This window comes from Kwoniella shivajii, chromosome 5 (genome assembly GCF_035658355.1).
Source record: "Kwoniella shivajii chromosome 5, complete sequence".
Classification (NCBI taxonomy): domain Eukaryota; kingdom Fungi; phylum Basidiomycota; class Tremellomycetes; order Tremellales; family Cryptococcaceae; genus Kwoniella; species Kwoniella shivajii.
The window spans coordinates 1,355,061-1,372,701 of NC_085912.1; the positions used below are offsets into that span (position 1 = coordinate 1,355,061).

Sequence of the window (17,641 nt, forward strand, 5' to 3'; positions counted from 1 at the left end):
CAGTACACAGTTGACGAACAGAGCGATGGATGACACTGTCTGCTGTCTCGCACTCAAGCAATGCAAAGTTCCTGTGACTATCAGAAGCTGTATGGTAGTTTGAAGAGGAGAGAGTTTGTCCTCATATAATTGTGTTGACGGGCCAGACCATAAGTCACCAGTCCATGCACAACCGGGATCCGACCTGTCATCTGCCTTCAGGCACATCCGGAAGCAATCATAATCGCCGACTTCGTTGTGGGGCAATTTGGATGCATAACAGTATTGCGTGCTATACTCCATCTAAAAATATCAAAGTTTATCTTGAGTGGATTTGAATGCTTCTTCAACATTACACTGTTGATAAATCACAACGTACGATCAGAAATTCAACATCCAGCATGGTATCAAAAGACTCAACAAGCGGTACAGTCAAACTTGCTTCTGGTCATTCTTACCCCCTGACCGGATTAGGTCTTTGGAAAGTCCCCCAAGAATCATGCGCTGAACTCGTATACGGCTCTCTCAAATTAGGGTATCGGCTGCTTGATGGTGCAGCAGATTATGACAATGAAGTTCAAGCCGGAGAGGGTGTGACCAGAGCTCTGAAGGAAGGTATAGTGAAAAGAGAAGACGTAACAGTTGTTAGCAAACTCTGGAACACGTATCATGCCGCTCAACATGTTGAAGCTGCTTGCAGAAGAAGTTTACAAGACTGGAATGTCGACTATTTTGATGTTTATTACGTGCATATGCCTATATCCCTCAAATACGGTAAGTCCATCATCATCAGCGTGATTAATTTGACAAGGCTAATGTGAAATCAAAGTTGATCCAAAGGTACGATATCCTCCCGGTTGGAGTTATGATGGAACACCTACGGGAGCGTTAGAAATAGAAAACTCTCCATTTCACGAAACATGGAAAGCCATGGAAAGTCTCGTGGATCTAGGCCTAGTTCGTAATATAGCAATCAGTAATATGCCAGGAGGTATGATCATGGATCTCATGGCCTATGCTAGGATCAAACCTGCTGTACTCCAGGTAGAATTACATCCGTGAGCTATACTATCTAATCCTACCTAAAATCCGGATCGAGCAGGATAATTACTGAACGTTTGTGGGAGTTCACAGTTACCTTTCTCAAGTAAACCTAGTTCGTCTCGCTCAAGCATTCAAAATCCATGTTACTGCTTATTCCTCTTTCGGTCCTACTTCATGGGTCGGAATATCCGATACCGTAGTAGCCAAATGTGAACCATTATTTACTCATTCCACTATCGAGAAAATCGCCAAAGATCACTCGGCGACTCCTGCTCAAGTCATACTTCGATGGGCAACTCAAAGAACGATCAGTGTCATACCAAAAAGTTCAAGCTCAGAACGTCTCAAGGGGAATCTGGAGAATGAGAAGTTTGATTTGACAGAGGAAGAAATCAAAGCTGTTGACGAATTGAATGTTAATTTAAGATTCGCGGATCCTGCCGCGGCGGATGCACGATTAGGTGTATACGCATAGGACCTAACTCGATTGAACAGTCTTACAACATTGCACACATTACATAGTCTCTGCTTATGATATTAATACATACATCCGTCTGCCCATATGTTCATTGAATGCATCCTGAATTTGAGATCATGAAGATGAAGTATGACCTTACTCGGCGCCCATCTCCGGCCAACACGCGAAGACATAATCTGCGTTAGTAGTATCTCAGTTTTGTAGAACGTCATAAGAGGCAACGAAGAGTCTGAGGCAGACCTTTGTCAAGACATCTGTAAGCACGTATGGCATAATGAGCTGATGAGATGGAGGGATCATGATTTCAAATACAGATACATCAGACGATGCGCATTGGAAGGTGGTTATCAAATCAGCATTCGTTCAGAAAATCACTTTTTTAAATGGCGTGATCGTTGGCAAATCTGATCGCCGGTAGTAACCGAATAATCTTAGAACCCGAAAAAGACGTTATGATGAAAGTAATTCCAGATGCATCGTATTTGATTCATCGTCTAATATCTAATCATATCACACTGATTCCAGGAGCGATGTCTCACAGCTCAGAGGATGCGGAAGCAGGACCTTCTCGATGGTTTGATGCTAAAATCAATAGCTCGACAGATACGGTGAACGGTAACGACACGCCTACGATCAGAACGGCAAGAGCTTGTTCTTCTTGTAGTCAACAAAAGCTTAAATGTAACGGAGCCAAACCATGCTTACGATGCATCAACAACGGATTCCCAGATTCATGTATGTATCTACCCAGTTTACGAGGGAGGATGAGAGGGAAACGCAAAGCACCGGGAACAACAGATGAACACTTGGATCGTCCCATAGATGGAAATAAAGGTGAACCGAATATAACAGGAAATGATGAATATACAAACATCAAAATCGACGATTCTTTTGGTATGCTTCCTCCAGAAAAGCCCACATTGGATTATGTAAGGTGGAAACGAAATAGTCTGATGCCACAAATTGGACCAAAGAACTCTTCAATTTGGGTACGGGATGGGGCAGTTAGAAAGAGCTTTGAGGAAACTTCCAGCGATGTAAATCATCCGTCTTCAAGGTCCAAATCGATGGACTCGGGATATTCCCCGTCATCGTTCGTTCCACCGCATATCAATCGTAATGATAGTCCTGTAGCTAGAAAGAACTTTGCCTCTCGAGATACGGGTGATGTATCATCAACCAACCCTCACCCATCGACGATAATTCGAGCTCACTCAGCCAGACAAAATTCACCTGTCGCCGATAGACTCACATCACTCCCCCTTCCCGGTGATAGGAATCCTCTCGCAATGCTGGCTGAAGCCAGTTATACTGTATCTATCACGCAGGCAGACGATCATGTGAGTATCAATCCATCTTCCAAAAGACGCCACGACGAGCGTAGCAAGACTCAGGCAGAAGATGGGTATTATGCGCCAATATCACGCACGTTGAAAGATGAAGCACCACATATTATGACCCTTATCAATGTATCCGAGTAAGTAATTCATTCGAAGCTTTGATGGGTATCCCTTGTGCTAACGCGATTTCTAGGGCCGAAAAACTCTTTGAATCGTACTTTGAATACCTTCATCCTCATCTTCCGCTACTCGACCCTTCACATTCATCACCATCTGCAGTAGCAAGACGCAACAATTTCCTTTTCAACGCGATATGCTGCGTTAGTGCAAGAGCTACGAATCCAATTCTTTGGTCTCGTTTGGCGGAGTTTGCTCGATTCGAGATGGAGCGTCTACCTAAAGAGAAAAACATCGATGTGGTCCAAGGACATTTGATCTATGCTACTTGGAATCTACATCGCCCTAAACATTTCGAGATGGACATGACCTGGTTACGCGCAGGACTTGCAGTAAGAACAGCTATTGATATCAATCTTCATCGAATAGTCCTTTTACCCCAAGCAAGAGAGGGTTTGCCGCAATGGGTGACTCGAGCAATAGCTAGAACTTGGCTGGGAGCGTATATCACAGACCGGTTCGTTAGACTTCTGCTGTATATACATTCGTGTGAACATCTAGCTGACTATATATCTCAGAACTATGTCTGCTCAACTTGGAAAACCATCCGCGATCCGAGGTGAACGATCCTTCCGATTGTACATTGCATTATTACGGCAGCCATGCCAGGACAAGATGGCCTCGTCTTCGATAGCCGGCGTCGAACCTCGGCATGTTCTCGACGATCTTTGGATCGCTGCTTTAGCTGAATGGACACAGCTTCTCGCTCAGTCGATCGAAGCTTTTCGAGCCGAGGCTGAAGCGGATAAGCTAGAACATACTGGCGATCCAAATCTCGAAGGACTAGGGTATGGCACAGGTCACGTCGACCTTGGTAGAGCTTCAATAAGGCAGTTACGAAGCTGGCGCCAACATACCGAGGAATCAATTCGTTCCACATATGATGTCGAAGATTGGGACAACACCAACGTAACGCTCCGAAATATAAGGGCCCGTATAAAGTTATATCAACAATATGCTGAATTGGTGGTACACTCTTTCGTCCTTGAAAGCTCAGCGGAAACATCTCCATATGACTTGCCAGTGGTTGTGATCGAGGTATGTAGTTTGCGAGCAGGGGATCCATGAAGTTCATTAACGTATCTCTGCTAGTTACAAAAAGCCGCTACTCGAGTAATTCAATCGTATCACACAAGCTTTGATACTACAAGTGAGACTCGCTTAGGATGTCCCGACATGATGCACACATTCGTCACCTACGCTATAGTGTCTCTTCTACGTATACTACAGCCTCAGTTCGCTCACTTGGACCCTAACGCCAAAGAAGTCTTGGACATTGCGAGCAGTGCAGCGGATATGCTCTCTCGTGCTGTCGCAGCGAACGACAATGTTCCAGATGGACATAGCATTTTCTTAACGAAACTCATCGATGCTAAAAGCGCTCAGCTGGCGAATAGCCTCTCCAGCGGTTCTCGAAGCCAAGCGGACATTTCCTCATCTATCCCTCCTCTGGGAGGACTTCACCATGAGGGTACGAACCAAGTCGTGGAACCACACAATAGGGTATTACCGCCTAAAATGATGGACTTCGAGGCATTTGGCGATATGCTGAATCAAGATCAAGGTCGATCAGTTTGGCCACCCCTGCCCAGCTCCGGTACAAACGCCTTCAGCGCTTATCTTGACTCCGTATTGCCTGTGTCCAGCGAAGAACTTAATCAGAGCCAGCCGTATGATGCAGACCTTTCTAGAGATGACGGATCGCTATCAAAAGTGCCAGATTTCCCATTGACGTCTACGTCAATAGGAACGGACTCAATGCAACCGAATATGACAGTCCCGCATGATGTGAGAAGTTGGGTCGCACTTCAAATGGGCTCGTCGCATCATACCGAAACTACCATTAGCCCTAGTATAGGCTTACCTGGTTCTGGAGGTCTGGAGTCATTATACACGCAGGAGAATTTTTGGCGTAACCTATTGGATGGAATACCTATAAAGAATTTGGAATGAGATGGGTGGGGAGGACAAAATTATCAAATAGTGCATCATACTATATCTGTCAGCCCTACCAATAGGCTGTAAGTGCGAGTGGAAAGACTTCAGTCTAGTGCTGCTTCAGCTTCGGATCATTTGGAGCTAATGAAATGCAATGCATATCATGTTAAACCTTTGAATCTAAGCGAGAATAAAAACTTTTTTCGTGAAAAAAATCCTACTATATGTAATCATAAAGCACTGTCTCCCGAGGTTGCTAATCGTACATTTTCATCTGCGTTCTCTTCGATAACATACGTTCTGAACTTGCGTGCGGGTACATTTCTCGCGAACATGATGTCAGCTTCTAAGAAACTTCGATTCTGCAAGTGCACGAAAGTCAAAAGTCAGTCATGAATGAGTGCTTATGAATTAGATTTCAAGCGTACTCTAAGTTCTGGAAGACGGAAGTAAGCCCAAACTAAACAAATAAAGCCGATGCCGGCCCAGAAGAAACCTGTAAAATGTTAATCAGCATCGCGTGGATGGCACCTTTGTTCATACGACCAGCTTACCTGTTTTACCTGCCCAGTTCCACTTGGTTGGGTTCAGCATATATGGCATGAGTACACCAAAGCATATACTGAACAAATTGCTGCAAAGACCATTAGAATGACGTCAAACCAAAATAGTATAGGTGACTCACTAAGAAGCTCGAGCAAGACCGACGGTTTTATTTCGGAGTCGAGTAGAGGACGTCTCTCCAACAATAGCATAAGCCAAAGGTCCCACAGTCATATCGTAGCTATCACACAAGTCAGCTACTGTTTCCAATGCACATATCAAGACCCGGCCACTCACGTGAAGAGCCAACCTATCATCAAACCAGCTTGAGCCCAACGAGCGCCGGTATGACCTTTATCCGCAACAATAGATAGAACACCAATGAGGATTTGGCCCACAACCAAACAAGATAATCCTGTGAGCCAGATTTGACGACGACCAAAGTATGTCAATAGAGTCCAAGAGAGACAAGTACCGATGAATGCAGCAGCATACAGCCCTATAGTCATATCAAATGCGTAGGTCGTCTCAAGACCGGCTTGTTCAAAGAAATACGTTGAATAATTGGCAAATTGTAATCCACATAATATTTGAGTTGACCATACGATACAACTAGAGTAAGTAGTGTCAGCGTTCTCGAGCTCTCTGTTTCTTTTTTTACTCCTTTCTTAAGTCCTTCTTTTTGGCCTTTCGCTTACCTGATCTCAGTTCGTCGTCTATTAGGACCTTTGAAACAATCGGCAAAAGTGGTTCCTGCCATGACATCTTTCTCGACTTGATTTGTCCTGACCATTGAACTGACAATCTCCCTTACTCGACCCTGATCTGCGGCTGGCGCGATGCGTCGTACAGTCTTTTCTGCCTCGTCAATCTTGCCTTTTCGGACTAACCAATATGGTGCCTCTGGAGCGAATATGAGTACGGGGACCAAAAGAGGGATCCACACCCATTGAACGGCGAACGGCATTCGGTAAGACCATTGCCCGGTGATGTCGTTGGCCGCACGAAGGATACCTGCGCCGATAAAGTGACCCATCACCCAGCAGAGATTGACGAATCTGTGGTATGGTATGGTCAGTCCAGAGGCCTCAATTAGCAGAGAAGTTGATCACTTACATCGTGAGATAACCTCTTAAGGTTTGAGGACATATTTCAGATGCGTACGCTTCAGCCAATGTGCTGAATACACCCCATGGGATACCACACAGGATTTCACCAGCCAGAAGAGCACCAAGATTGGGAGCAAAAGTGACGAGTGCAATGATGGGCGCGATGAAGATGAGATTGCCAATGATGGAATATTTGTAACCGAACTTGTCCACCAAAAATGCACCGAGGAAGACTCCCATTAAGCTACCGATATTCGCTCCTTGCCCTAGACCAGCTTGCCATGCAGCAGTAATTTGATATCCAACTTTACCGCCCGCGTTCACGCCGAAATGTTGTTTGAATGCGGGTAAACCGAACAGCGACCCTAATAAGAGAGTATCGTATGCCTCCATGATGATGCAGCACGAAGCTATAACCGACCAAAAAACAGCCTACCAAATCTCCGTGATCAGCTGAGAGTTGCATTACGACACGAGCAGATTTGGTGACTGACAGTCTTGTATATCCTTAAACTCTGCCAGAGAGTCAGACTGTGCTGCCAGCTTTCATCTCGATTGGCTTCTTCTCGCACTTGTTCCCAAGTGATATCTTGATGTTTCTCGACATCTGATCCCTGGTCAATTCGGTCGGACATGCTGGACGAACTGTTACGTGAGGCGAATATCTGTGATAGTCCCCCTAAGACATTTCTGATCCGTTGACTCTTATAGGATTTTGCAAAAAAAAAATAAGGTCAGGTGGTTTTGATATGTTCAGTTTGTCATAGGCTGTCGATCGTGCTATGATGCGCGAATGGCGTGATAAATCAGCTACAGTTCAACGTCCATTATTGTCAAATAAATGAGAGCACACCTGTCAGAAAAGGCAATAGAATCGCCGACTACCTTGTGTAACATGAGGTGCAACTCGATCACAAGGAAGAGGTGAACACCTCATTCGGGTTCAATAGACCTCAAAAGACAAAATGACGACGGTGAGTTTTCCGTTGTAAAAATAGAACATACGAGTATTTCGATCACGCCATCGTTATCAAATCAGTCAGGCACGGATATAGTAGTCGCCGATTAAAAGAAAGTCCATCACGAGCCATTCGCCAGTCAGAACCGTTTCATTTTCATATCCTCAATACGAGGTTTTGCAAACATCGGACATACGTGATATGATGTAGATGCAGAGAATGTGAGATGTAAGTTCGGCCCGAGGAGGAATAAGTAGTCGGCAAATCGATGATGAACAAGTCAACGGAGCCGCAAGATATATACCTCGGCTTCTAACTCCTCGTCCAAGATGCTGCTCAAAATATCATCAACCAATCAGGTGATACCAGTCGTTTTGTCTCAGACATTTATATCGTGCGAAAAGGATTACTACAGAACAGTCGGATTGCTATATAGAACCACTTGGAGCCCACGAACCCATATTGCACATATACAGAACAATAAAAATGGCTCCTATCGCTCTCACCCAGACAGAGTCTGTGTCTCCCGCTCAAGTGCACACTCTCAAGTTGAAAGGTGACGCGACCGAGACTCCAACAGGAGTAGCTCAGAATACACTGAAAGGTCCATTGGAGTACAAAGGTACTTTGGAGGAGTACTCAGTGAGCTCGTCATCATGTGTATACTACATAAATCATACTCGACTGGCTGACGTCTGTATGGAATGATAGCATTTCGAAGTGACTCCATCAATTGGACGAGAATTCGGATCTGATCTTCAATTATCTCAACTTTTAAAAGCTGACAATTCGGATGACCTCATACGAGATCTGGCTGTCTTGATCTCTAGACGAGGAGTGTGCTTTTTCCGAGCTCAAGATGTCAGTCAAGATGAAATGATGCAGTTACAAAAGAAGATCAGTACATTGGCTGGACAACCGAAAGATTCAAATATGTGTATACATCCAGTATCAGAGAACACGGGAGAGATGGGTGCCAAAACTCAACTTATATCAGCTGAGATGCAAAGAAAAGGTGGTGGTATCATGAGATTACATGACGATGTTTCACGTTGGGCAAGTAGAGCTTTTCATTCTGTGAGTTGATCTTTTCACAATTAACTTATCCGATGCAACGAGAAGGGAATAGATGCTAATTCATCAATCTCAATCGGATCAACGATAAAAAGGATGTATCATTCGAGAAAGTTCCATCTGATTATTCAATGTTGAAAGTCAATGTACTTCCTCCATCTGGTGGTGATACTCAATGGATAAATTGTTATGATATCCTTGATAAAATATCACCTTCAATGCTCGAATACTTCAAGACGCTTAAAGCGGATCATAATGCCAATTTCTTCCATCAAGAAGCAGCCAACCATGGTAAGACGGTATCAAAAACGATGATCAGAGGTAATCCTCTGAATGTCGGTGACGATTTATCGGCTCATCACCCTTTGATTCGGACAAATCCAGTCACTGGATGGAATGCCCTTTACTATTCGTACGGTTTTGGAAGTCGAATACAAGGTGTGACATATGATGAACACCTTATGTTACGAGATTACTTGAGTGAGTGTCATTCCGTAGAACAAGCAAGACCCATGCTCAATATTCACTTGTCATAGCTCAACTATGTCTGAACAACTTTGATTGTTCAGTTAGGTTCCGCTGGGAAGCTGGGTCAGTGGCCATTTGGGACAACGTGAGTTTGGACATCGAACTGGCAGAACGTCTCTGACATCTTTTCAGCGATCTACCTTGCATTCTGCAACCTTTGACTACGCCGAAGAACGAAGTGGTGATCGAGCATCGTCTATTGGTGAACAACCATATTTCAGTCCCGAAGGAAAACAAAAAAGTGAAGCTTTACGAGCTGAGGGTAAAAAGTGGTAAAGATGTAGACAGGTAATCACAGAAGAAGTTGTATCATATGAGTCATGTATTTCCATATTATACAGTACCAGAACCTCCTTACATAGTGGCATCAGACTTCGCTTCTTTGCTCAAGCTTTCAAACACCTCCCACATCGTTCTCACAGAGGTCAGCAAATTGTGACCCTCTCCTTGTCTGATAATCAGTTCAACGTCTTCCATCGATCTCTCCATCCATCTCATACTCTTTTCGGATATCTTATCATCCTCAGAGCCATACCAAATCTTAACAGAACCTGTGTAATCCGTATAATTGAAACCCCACGGGTTTGGCTCCCTGTTCAGGATGATTGACAGCAAATCAGCGGTTGTTCCTGGCTCACATTCGGCATGAGAAGCTTGAGTTAAAGCTGCGGTGAATGCCTCTCCAGTGGGAGCGAGCGCTCTCGTGACGCCCGTAGGCAGCGATGTACAAGATGGATATGAATTGGTCCGAAGCAACGTTGAATGTATGGCAGGGGTAGTAATGCACTGAGTGTCGAGTGAGGATGCGTTCAATTCGTAAAGTTCAGTAGCAAATGAGCCAGAACCAACTTCTTTTACCACTGTGGGCATCTTGCCAAGTTCGAATGATGACCAAGGTGGGGTTTCGTCGCAAGAGCTCTTCGACACAGGAGTCTTCAGATCTGTCTGCACAGAGCTATCGACAGATATGATTGAGTTTTGGGAATGTGACCTTGTCTGTTGGACGGAGGAAGTGATTTTCTGGGCTTGTGTGGTTGATACTGAGGAAGCTTCATACGACTTTGCACAGTCGTCAGCAGGGTTGGCCAATGATGAACGAGATTGGTCCGCGTGAGCGAAAGTTTCATTATCCCAGAAATTATCAAGGGGTCTGCGGCTGAGAATTTTCGAAGCTCTCCTAACAAGACCTCGCTGTTTCTGAGAGGAATCTGGTTTGGTCATCGAATTTCTTTTCAACGTTCCCGCCATTTGCTTGTCGGTTGATGACGCAGTGGCCAACGGACGGGAGTAGTTTGATACTGGTAAGGTAGCATCATATGAAATTGGTTTATGATTCAACGGGGGTGGTTTACCAATCAGATAGGATTGTAATTTCCATTCAGCTGCCGTGGCCGACTTGATGACTTTATTGGGAACATATTTGAGCCATTTATAACCTATGACCATAACATCAACAGATATACTTCATTTGGACCTCCCCTTGGGCAGAACTTGACGAGTCGATTGAAAGACTGACCTCCATCAATATCGGCGTTTACCCAAGGTGACAGCAAATGGACTTTCCCCTTTATCCTATCTCTCATCTTCAAAGCAGTCGCAAGAGCATATGGTGCACCAGCGCTGTGAGCTAAAACCTGAAAACCTTTTACTCCAATCTGGTCCAAGACACGTTCCACTACATCGGACCAATCTTTCACTTTTCTTTTCTCGAGTGATACTTGATCTGTCTTTCCGAACCCCCATCTATCGATACATATCAGCCTCAAATTGAAAGCTCGTGCTATATCATCGAATAAAGCTATCAAATACCTGACGCAACCCAAGCCCAGGAAGATCACCACTGGATGACCGGATGGATTGCCTATTTCAGCCAAAGAAACGCAAAGTGGGGTTTCAGGGTATGGTTTTGGCAGGTTGATGATCATATTGAGGTGAATCGAACGCAAATAAACAGCGTGTTTCAAAGACGTAGCTTCGGCTTGAGCTGACAGTATGACTGATTCAGGCAAACTTTTCCTTTTGGACAGCTTAGCATTCTTCGTAGGCGTGAAGGTAGTAGTGCACGATTGAAGGCGTTGCGTGTGAGCAGGAGATGTCTGAAAGCTGATTCGTCTGGAGGAGCATGGCGTAGAAGATCGTAGTGATCCACTTGCATTCTGCTCAAGCTGACCCAACTGATCCAATAGAGCGGTCGTTATTTCCATCTCTCTAGACAACGATTTTTCACTGGTCCTGTTTCGTTCCAACGGACTGTAAGAGACCCCTCCCTTACCTCGATCAGAGGAAGGCTGGGATAACAGTGATGGACGGAGGATTGGTTTCATATTCAGTAGACTATTTGTTGGGTTTGGCGTAGGACGCATAGGCTGCAATGAAGGGATGACCGACACTTTGCTAGTCTCTGATCCCTTTTCGGTAAGTCCATGTCTCCTGGAGACTTCGACTGCGGTCGTTTGTCCAGCGCAAGGTTTTGACGACTGAACAACCTGGTTCGGTCGTTTCTGCATTGGTACCATACATTCCAACGTAGGTCGAACCTCCTCGATCTCCTTCTTTGCTCTTGTTTTGACAGCATTTTCGGCTATAGTCACTCTAGGTGAATGCTTCTTGATTATATCTTCTATCGACATGATAGACGTGGCTGGCTGCTTGACTGATGCTGGTGGGGTTGCTGGGTTCAAAGGGCTGATTGGAAGTGATGAGGAGGAGGATGATTCTCGTCTGGGTAGCTCAGAAGGATATTCCATAGACATCAATTTGAATCGCTGACCCTTATCTACGTCACTTGTCTTCCTTCTACGTTCCGACCTCGTGCTTTTTCTAGGTTGGATGACGTCCAACGTGTTGGACGATCTGCCGTTTTCCCTTTGACGATAGACATCTTCATTCCACCATTCTTCCTCTTCTTCACTTTTCCCCCCTTCAGAATCGGTGTCAATACGGTAACTCCTTCTCTTATTGGCGGCTATGACTTTTGCTGCGCTTGGTAGATGAGATAACTCCGACGTGGATGAACCACAAGCTTCTACCAGGGAATCTATCACATCAGATGATACTGACCCTATATTATACATATGATGATCAGTAACGATGATGTCGGAATCAGTGGAACGATGTATACCAGTCTACGAATGAGCTTCTGTCACTCACAGAACGGTTGACCATAAGGGGTGATCAAATGATCTGCTACCAGTGGCTGTCTTTCTTTACTTATCTTCTCTGATTTCTTTCTATTTCTTCCGACTTCTTCAGCCCATGAACGGGTCCTTTCAAGACTCTGTCTCCTTCTCAAACGCGTTTCCCCTTGATTCTGCTCGTCTCCATCCTCGATCCCGATGGACGGGAGAGGATCGTATTGGTGTTTTGGCAGATCAGGTCTGAATGACGAGCGAGGCAAGGGTGTTCTCGGGGATACAGTAGAGCTCTCCCGCGCGGCGGTTGTCGTCGATGTCGAGGGTATATGATGAGAAGTACGGAACGATGAGCTAGATCTAGGTCGATCAAGGTGTACTTGGTCTTTAGAAAATGTGGTCATTGTGTCCTTGAGCGGGGTCGAGGTTCACTAGCTAGAACAGAAGACAGAGATCTGTAATTTCTAGCGGGAGGACGATGATGAGTGAGAAGCGTCATGAGAGCGTTAGAAATTGTTAGTTTGGTTAAATTCGGGATACCCATCACGACTCCTTTGTATCCTCCCCAGTGAATCCACGTGCATATCTTCATAGTACATGTTTCATATGAATATCGATTATTTAAGATATTAGCACAGGAACACATCAATATACCGCACGGATCACCTGTCTTTCATTTGATCCGTGCTTGTGTCATTGTGTGATTTTGATCCTGGCTAGTATCGCTCCAAAGGAATGGGAAGTCTTTGTAAGGGATCTTCGTATCGTATAATTTTCATTACCATTGACCACTGTCACGATAGATGTTATGGATTGAAGACCCGCTGTAATAGAAGATGATACGATAAAATCCAAAAATCAAGCAAAAAGATTAGTCACGCAATCTAAATAAATATACATCTTGATTCCGCATTTGAGTGGTCAGATTCCCTCGGCCCGGACCGATAAAATTGGTGGTATCGTGTGGTGTGGTTCGAGGTTAATCTTATACGAAAGTGGAGGAAAACATCTTAAATATTTATGGGATCTGATCGATTTCACTCCGAAGAAAGGTGACTATCCTGGCGAGACCTTTTTTAGATTAGAGATGAAAGTCTAATTTTGATTGACCAAGCCTACATTTCTATAATCGTGTGTAACTTCAAACTGTACTGAATCAGTGGGATAGATTGTTCATGACGGCTCTTCATGATTTAACTCTAGGTGAAGCTCTCAGAAGATCAAGTGATATATCACAGATCAACTAAATCCGAGACTCGGTTCGAAGTGTTGTCCGAGCTTCCTGTGAATACAATCAAATACCGTGAGGGACTGAACGCCCTATCCTCTGATGATGTATTGCAAGATTGCTTAGCTAATATATTGTATGATGACAGATTGCATAGCATGACCTTATAATCCTATAGTACTCAACCCCAATTTGTATCTCTATATCCATAATGGCTTCGTCAACCACTTATCCTCCATCTTCGTCCACAACGAATATACCTCCCACAGACCTGGTAGATTCGACTAATCACCCCAACGACAATCAAATCACTGAAATCGATCCGATGGATCCTTCACCGATATCTACATCACCTACTGCTAATCCGGAAGATGAGGTAAATCCTCATCACAAATCGATACGTAAAAGAGATTTTGGGTTTTTACCTATACCGAAGAATAGACGACATGATCCGTATAAGAAGGTGGATGAGGAATTTGGTTTTACTTGGAAAATGAATGCAGTGTTTGCCCTTGCTGCTGTGAGTCTCTTCCATATAACCACAAATCCATGTCGATGAGGATTCATACTGAGACATGTGCCCTCCTTCGTAGACAGTATCAGTGATGAACCTGTACTACATACAACCTATGCTGGTAGCGTGAGTAACTGTTTTTGAGGACTTCAATTGGTCTTTCATTCATTGACTTGTCCATAGTATTGCCGACGATTTCAACGTATCTCATTCTCGAATATCATCGATACCGACCCTTGTACAAGGTGGATATGGCGTTGGTATTGTTCTAGTATCACCTTTGGGAGATCTAGTCCGACGTAGACAGCTCGTCTTGCTCTTGATTACTCTCACGACATTCTTATCTATCGCATTAGCGTTGGCGCCAAACGTAGCTACGTTAGAAGGAGTATCGTTCATTGTTGGAATATTAACCGTTACTCCTCAAATTTGCATACCTTGGACAGCAGATTTAGCTCCTTCAAATAAAAGAGCAACAGCAATGAGTATAACTTTGTCTGGTCTGATATTCGGTTTAGTCCTAGGCAGGGTTTTAGGTGGTATTATAAGTAATTTCGCAAGCTGGAGAGATACCTATTGGTTGGCTGTGGGTCTGCAAGGATGTGAGTATATCTTCAATATAACTCTGTTTTACGCAAATCAAAGCCAGGAAAGGCACAATCACAAAGCTAACAAAACGTCATCTTGGATAGTCATGACCGGAGTCTTATACCTTACTTTGCCAGATACGCCAGATAAGAATATTGGTCTATCGTATTTTGGCGTGGTGAGTAACGTTCATGTCTCTCCTGCCATTTATACCGCGCAGCTGGTCTTCGTAGATGATATTCATGTAAAGAAAGAAACAATCACTGAGAGAATCACTGCTGCATATTTAGCTGTGGTCAATGGTCAAATTTTTCACAATGTATCCTACACTGGTTCAAGCATGTTTATGCTCGATGCTCACGAGTGCTGTTTTCGCTGGATTGTGAGTTAAATTTCCCACGTCTATCTAGCTTTTGTCTAAGTAACCCTAAGTAGAGGTAAAGTAAAGCTGAAGTCCCACTCGACGAATCTAGCTGGACAACTTTGACTTTTGTTCTCAGCGCATCACCATATCAGTGAGCCCTCTCATTCTCCTTGTTATCGTTCAAGTAAGCTCAGGACTTATTGACGTATAGCTATAATTCATTCGAAATCGGATTATTCGGTCTGTTGGGCATTATAGGAGCTCTATTAGCTCCTCAATGGGGTAGATTGATCGATCGAGTTCATCCATATCTAGGACAATTAACTGGCATTTCAATCAATTTGGTATCGATGATAGTGGCATTGGTAGGAGCGAATAAGAATATCGCAGCGGTATGTATCGCAATAATATTTTACGATATGGGTCAGCAATTGTCCCAAGTTTCCGCAAGTTATAGAATCGCTGGATTGGATCCTAAAGCAAGAGCTAGATTGAACGGGTGTAGTTTATTAGCTGTTTTCATCGGTCAAGTGAGTTTTTTCCCCTTTCTCCACAGCAAATAAGAGGGAGCGGAAGAGGCATGGAGACATCAAGTCGATAGAGTGTGCGCTGCTGATAATGTCCATTTTGGCAGACGGGAGGAACAGCAGTCCTCACCCATATCTATAACCATTACGGCTGGACGCCTACGGGCGCAACGGCAGTCGCATTTGTCGGAACTGCAATTATAATATTATTGATTAGGGGTCCTCATGAAGTCGGTTGGGTAGGATGGCATGGTGGTGGACAAATCTTACGAAAAGAGAAAATAACAGATTTGAGTCCTGAAGCGGTCACTGAGAAAATGAGAGTCAAAAAGGTCAAAGAAGATAAAGTCGCTTTACCAGTGGATCAAGGTGCAACCCAAGAGGTGTAAATCAATAGGATGCAATTGGATCTTAATGTTCGATCGCAGATCTGTGTGGGTTATTTTGTATTACTAGTTCATGGGACATGCGTTCGCGATAGACATCATAGGATACACATCTTGTGATTGATGTTTGCATCAATATCGGAAGGATATAGATATATACAGTATGTAATGATTACAATGCAGGGTACTTTGTCTGTTTCATCTGACTGTTTCATCTGACTCCTTTCCTTTCAACTTTTGCTCGATCCCATCCCATCATACCAGTCATTTTCTCTTTTTTTCGAAAGATCAGGCGATTATACAATCTCCCTTCCCGTCTTTCTTATCACCTCCAATTTTCCTCTTACCCGCTTCTTTCTCTCCTACTAATTCAGCATATTTGATCTATAATCCCCGAGACGTAAACGATATAAGTCTGATATCTCCTCATGCGAAGACGAGGGTTTATCTCACCTCCTCTGCTTTCGTGAGCAGACCTTTATTATGTCTGGCTCTCAGAGCTTGTATAGTAGAATTGATCTCCGCTTGTGAGCGCCTGAACACGGAAATTAGCGTTGTCGATGTGATGTTCAAAGGAAGGATGGTACTTACTTTTCTGTTTTTGTCTTAACAAAAGGCACTTTGACATCTTGACCTGCTCGTTTTATAGCAGCAGTAGCTGCAGCAGCTTTTGCATCTAGAGGTTTTGATGCTGATGATGAGACCGGTATAGGTGGATTGATTGGTTGAGAAGAATATGACTTGATTGGTTGTTGAGGGGGTTTGATCGCGGAGGCTGTACTGGTCATTGGAGGAGTCATGGATGGAGGCAATAATCGTGATAAGGCTGCTTTTCCAGCGGGTCTCTGATTTTGATTTTGAGATTGGTGTAAATTCGTATTAGAGGAAGAAGGTGTATTGCTTGGTGTACATGAATGTGAAGATGAATGTCTGTGCGTTGGACAGAAATCGTGTTTGCATTGCTGTAATAACAAGATTACCAGCTACTGTCAGCTATATTGGAATCGTGATTGAATGACGAGTTGATTGAGATCGAACCCACTAACAAGATGGATGATGATTAGGAGGAGGAAGAAAGTTTATACTCACATCACATTGCATTTTAACGACTAATTTCTTTCCACAGCCTTTTCTCCAACAAATTTCACCTTTTTCCCTCTTCCTTTTCAATTCAGCTTTTTTACGTTCTTCACCACCTTCAAAACCTGCACATGTTCCCGATAATATATGTTTCTCAACTGCTTCGTTTGGATCCAACGATTTAGGATATGGTACGATCTCATTACACATTGGACACTGAGGTGCTATTCGATCGATCATGGATGCTGGTAACGGTGCTGCACATGAGTGTTGAGAAGGTAAGAAATGTAGCTGACAGAAAGACAATTGACATGCTGAACACTAGACAGCATTTGTCAGTGCACTAATCCATGAAATAAGAGAATATAAAGGAGCTGAACTCACTGAGAATGGTAAGAAGTCATGTAAATGACATGCTGGATGACGACATTCTTTCCCCAAGAACATCATCTCTGCTTTATTGGTGGGTGAAGGTGTTCGAGACATATTGATTCGATGGCGAGTTGGATATGATAATGAGGGAGTAAGTGGTAAGGGAGATGAAGGGAAAAATAACCAATGTTCGTTCTATATTTTGTATCTACGTGCTGCTCTACAGGAAGAAACAATATCGATTGAACCTTTTATATGACTGTGACAATGCGATTTGCTGAC

The 17,641-nt window shown here is 43.9% G+C and overlaps 7 protein-coding genes across 7 annotated transcripts; 4 read left to right on the plus strand and 3 right to left on the minus strand.

Annotated features, from left to right (window-relative positions):
• Positions 1 to 380: 380 nt before the first annotated feature.
• Positions 381 to 1,498, plus strand: IL334_004239 (uncharacterized protein; the record flags this gene model as incomplete). Its single annotated transcript, XM_062935961.1, has 3 exons — positions 381 to 753; positions 809 to 1,037; positions 1,114 to 1,498. The coding sequence occupies 3 exons, from the start codon at positions 381 to 383 to the stop codon at positions 1,496 to 1,498; spliced, it is 987 nt and encodes a 328-aa protein (XP_062792012.1).
• Positions 1,499 to 2,031: 533 nt separating this feature from the next.
• On the plus strand, positions 2,032 to 4,971 carry IL334_004240 (uncharacterized protein; the record flags this gene model as incomplete). Its single annotated transcript, XM_062935962.1, has 4 exons — positions 2,032 to 2,978; positions 3,035 to 3,475; positions 3,537 to 4,056; positions 4,111 to 4,971. The coding sequence occupies 4 exons, from the start codon at positions 2,032 to 2,034 to the stop codon at positions 4,969 to 4,971; spliced, it is 2,769 nt and encodes a 922-aa protein (XP_062792013.1).
• A 215-nt stretch (positions 4,972 to 5,186) lies between these two features.
• IL334_004241 (uncharacterized protein) lies at positions 5,187 to 7,243 on the minus strand (the record flags this gene model as incomplete). Its single annotated transcript, XM_062935963.1, has 8 exons — positions 5,187 to 5,318; positions 5,385 to 5,452; positions 5,511 to 5,590; positions 5,642 to 5,740; positions 5,797 to 6,111; positions 6,198 to 6,557; positions 6,616 to 7,040; positions 7,103 to 7,243. The coding sequence occupies 8 exons, from the start codon at positions 7,241 to 7,243 to the stop codon at positions 5,187 to 5,189; spliced, it is 1,620 nt and encodes a 539-aa protein (XP_062792014.1).
• Positions 7,244 to 8,053: 810 nt separating this feature from the next.
• Positions 8,054 to 9,445, plus strand: IL334_004242 (uncharacterized protein; the record flags this gene model as incomplete). Its single annotated transcript, XM_062935964.1, has 5 exons — positions 8,054 to 8,209; positions 8,279 to 8,644; positions 8,737 to 9,121; positions 9,178 to 9,254; positions 9,302 to 9,445. The coding sequence occupies 5 exons, from the start codon at positions 8,054 to 8,056 to the stop codon at positions 9,443 to 9,445; spliced, it is 1,128 nt and encodes a 375-aa protein (XP_062792015.1).
• Positions 9,446 to 9,523: 78 nt separating this feature from the next.
• Positions 9,524 to 12,704, minus strand: IL334_004243 (uncharacterized protein; the record flags this gene model as incomplete). Its single annotated transcript, XM_062935965.1, has 3 exons — positions 9,524 to 10,605; positions 10,686 to 12,230; positions 12,320 to 12,704. The coding sequence occupies 3 exons, from the start codon at positions 12,702 to 12,704 to the stop codon at positions 9,524 to 9,526; spliced, it is 3,012 nt and encodes a 1,003-aa protein (XP_062792016.1).
• Positions 12,705 to 13,739: 1,035 nt separating this feature from the next.
• On the plus strand, positions 13,740 to 15,910 carry IL334_004244 (uncharacterized protein; the record flags this gene model as incomplete). The annotated part of the gene is made up of 8 exons (XM_062935966.1): positions 13,740 to 14,048; positions 14,122 to 14,168; positions 14,226 to 14,644; positions 14,735 to 14,808; positions 14,921 to 15,012; positions 15,104 to 15,145; positions 15,206 to 15,524; positions 15,629 to 15,910. The coding sequence occupies 8 exons, from the start codon at positions 13,740 to 13,742 to the stop codon at positions 15,908 to 15,910; spliced, it is 1,584 nt and encodes a 527-aa protein (XP_062792017.1).
• Positions 15,911 to 16,195: 285 nt separating this feature from the next.
• IL334_004245 (uncharacterized protein) lies at positions 16,196 to 17,473 on the minus strand (the record flags this gene model as incomplete). The annotated part of the gene is made up of 5 exons (XM_062935967.1): positions 16,196 to 16,291; positions 16,361 to 16,442; positions 16,499 to 16,869; positions 16,997 to 17,308; positions 17,372 to 17,473. The coding sequence occupies 5 exons, from the start codon at positions 17,471 to 17,473 to the stop codon at positions 16,196 to 16,198; spliced, it is 963 nt and encodes a 320-aa protein (XP_062792018.1).
• Positions 17,474 to 17,641: the final 168 nt, after the last annotated feature.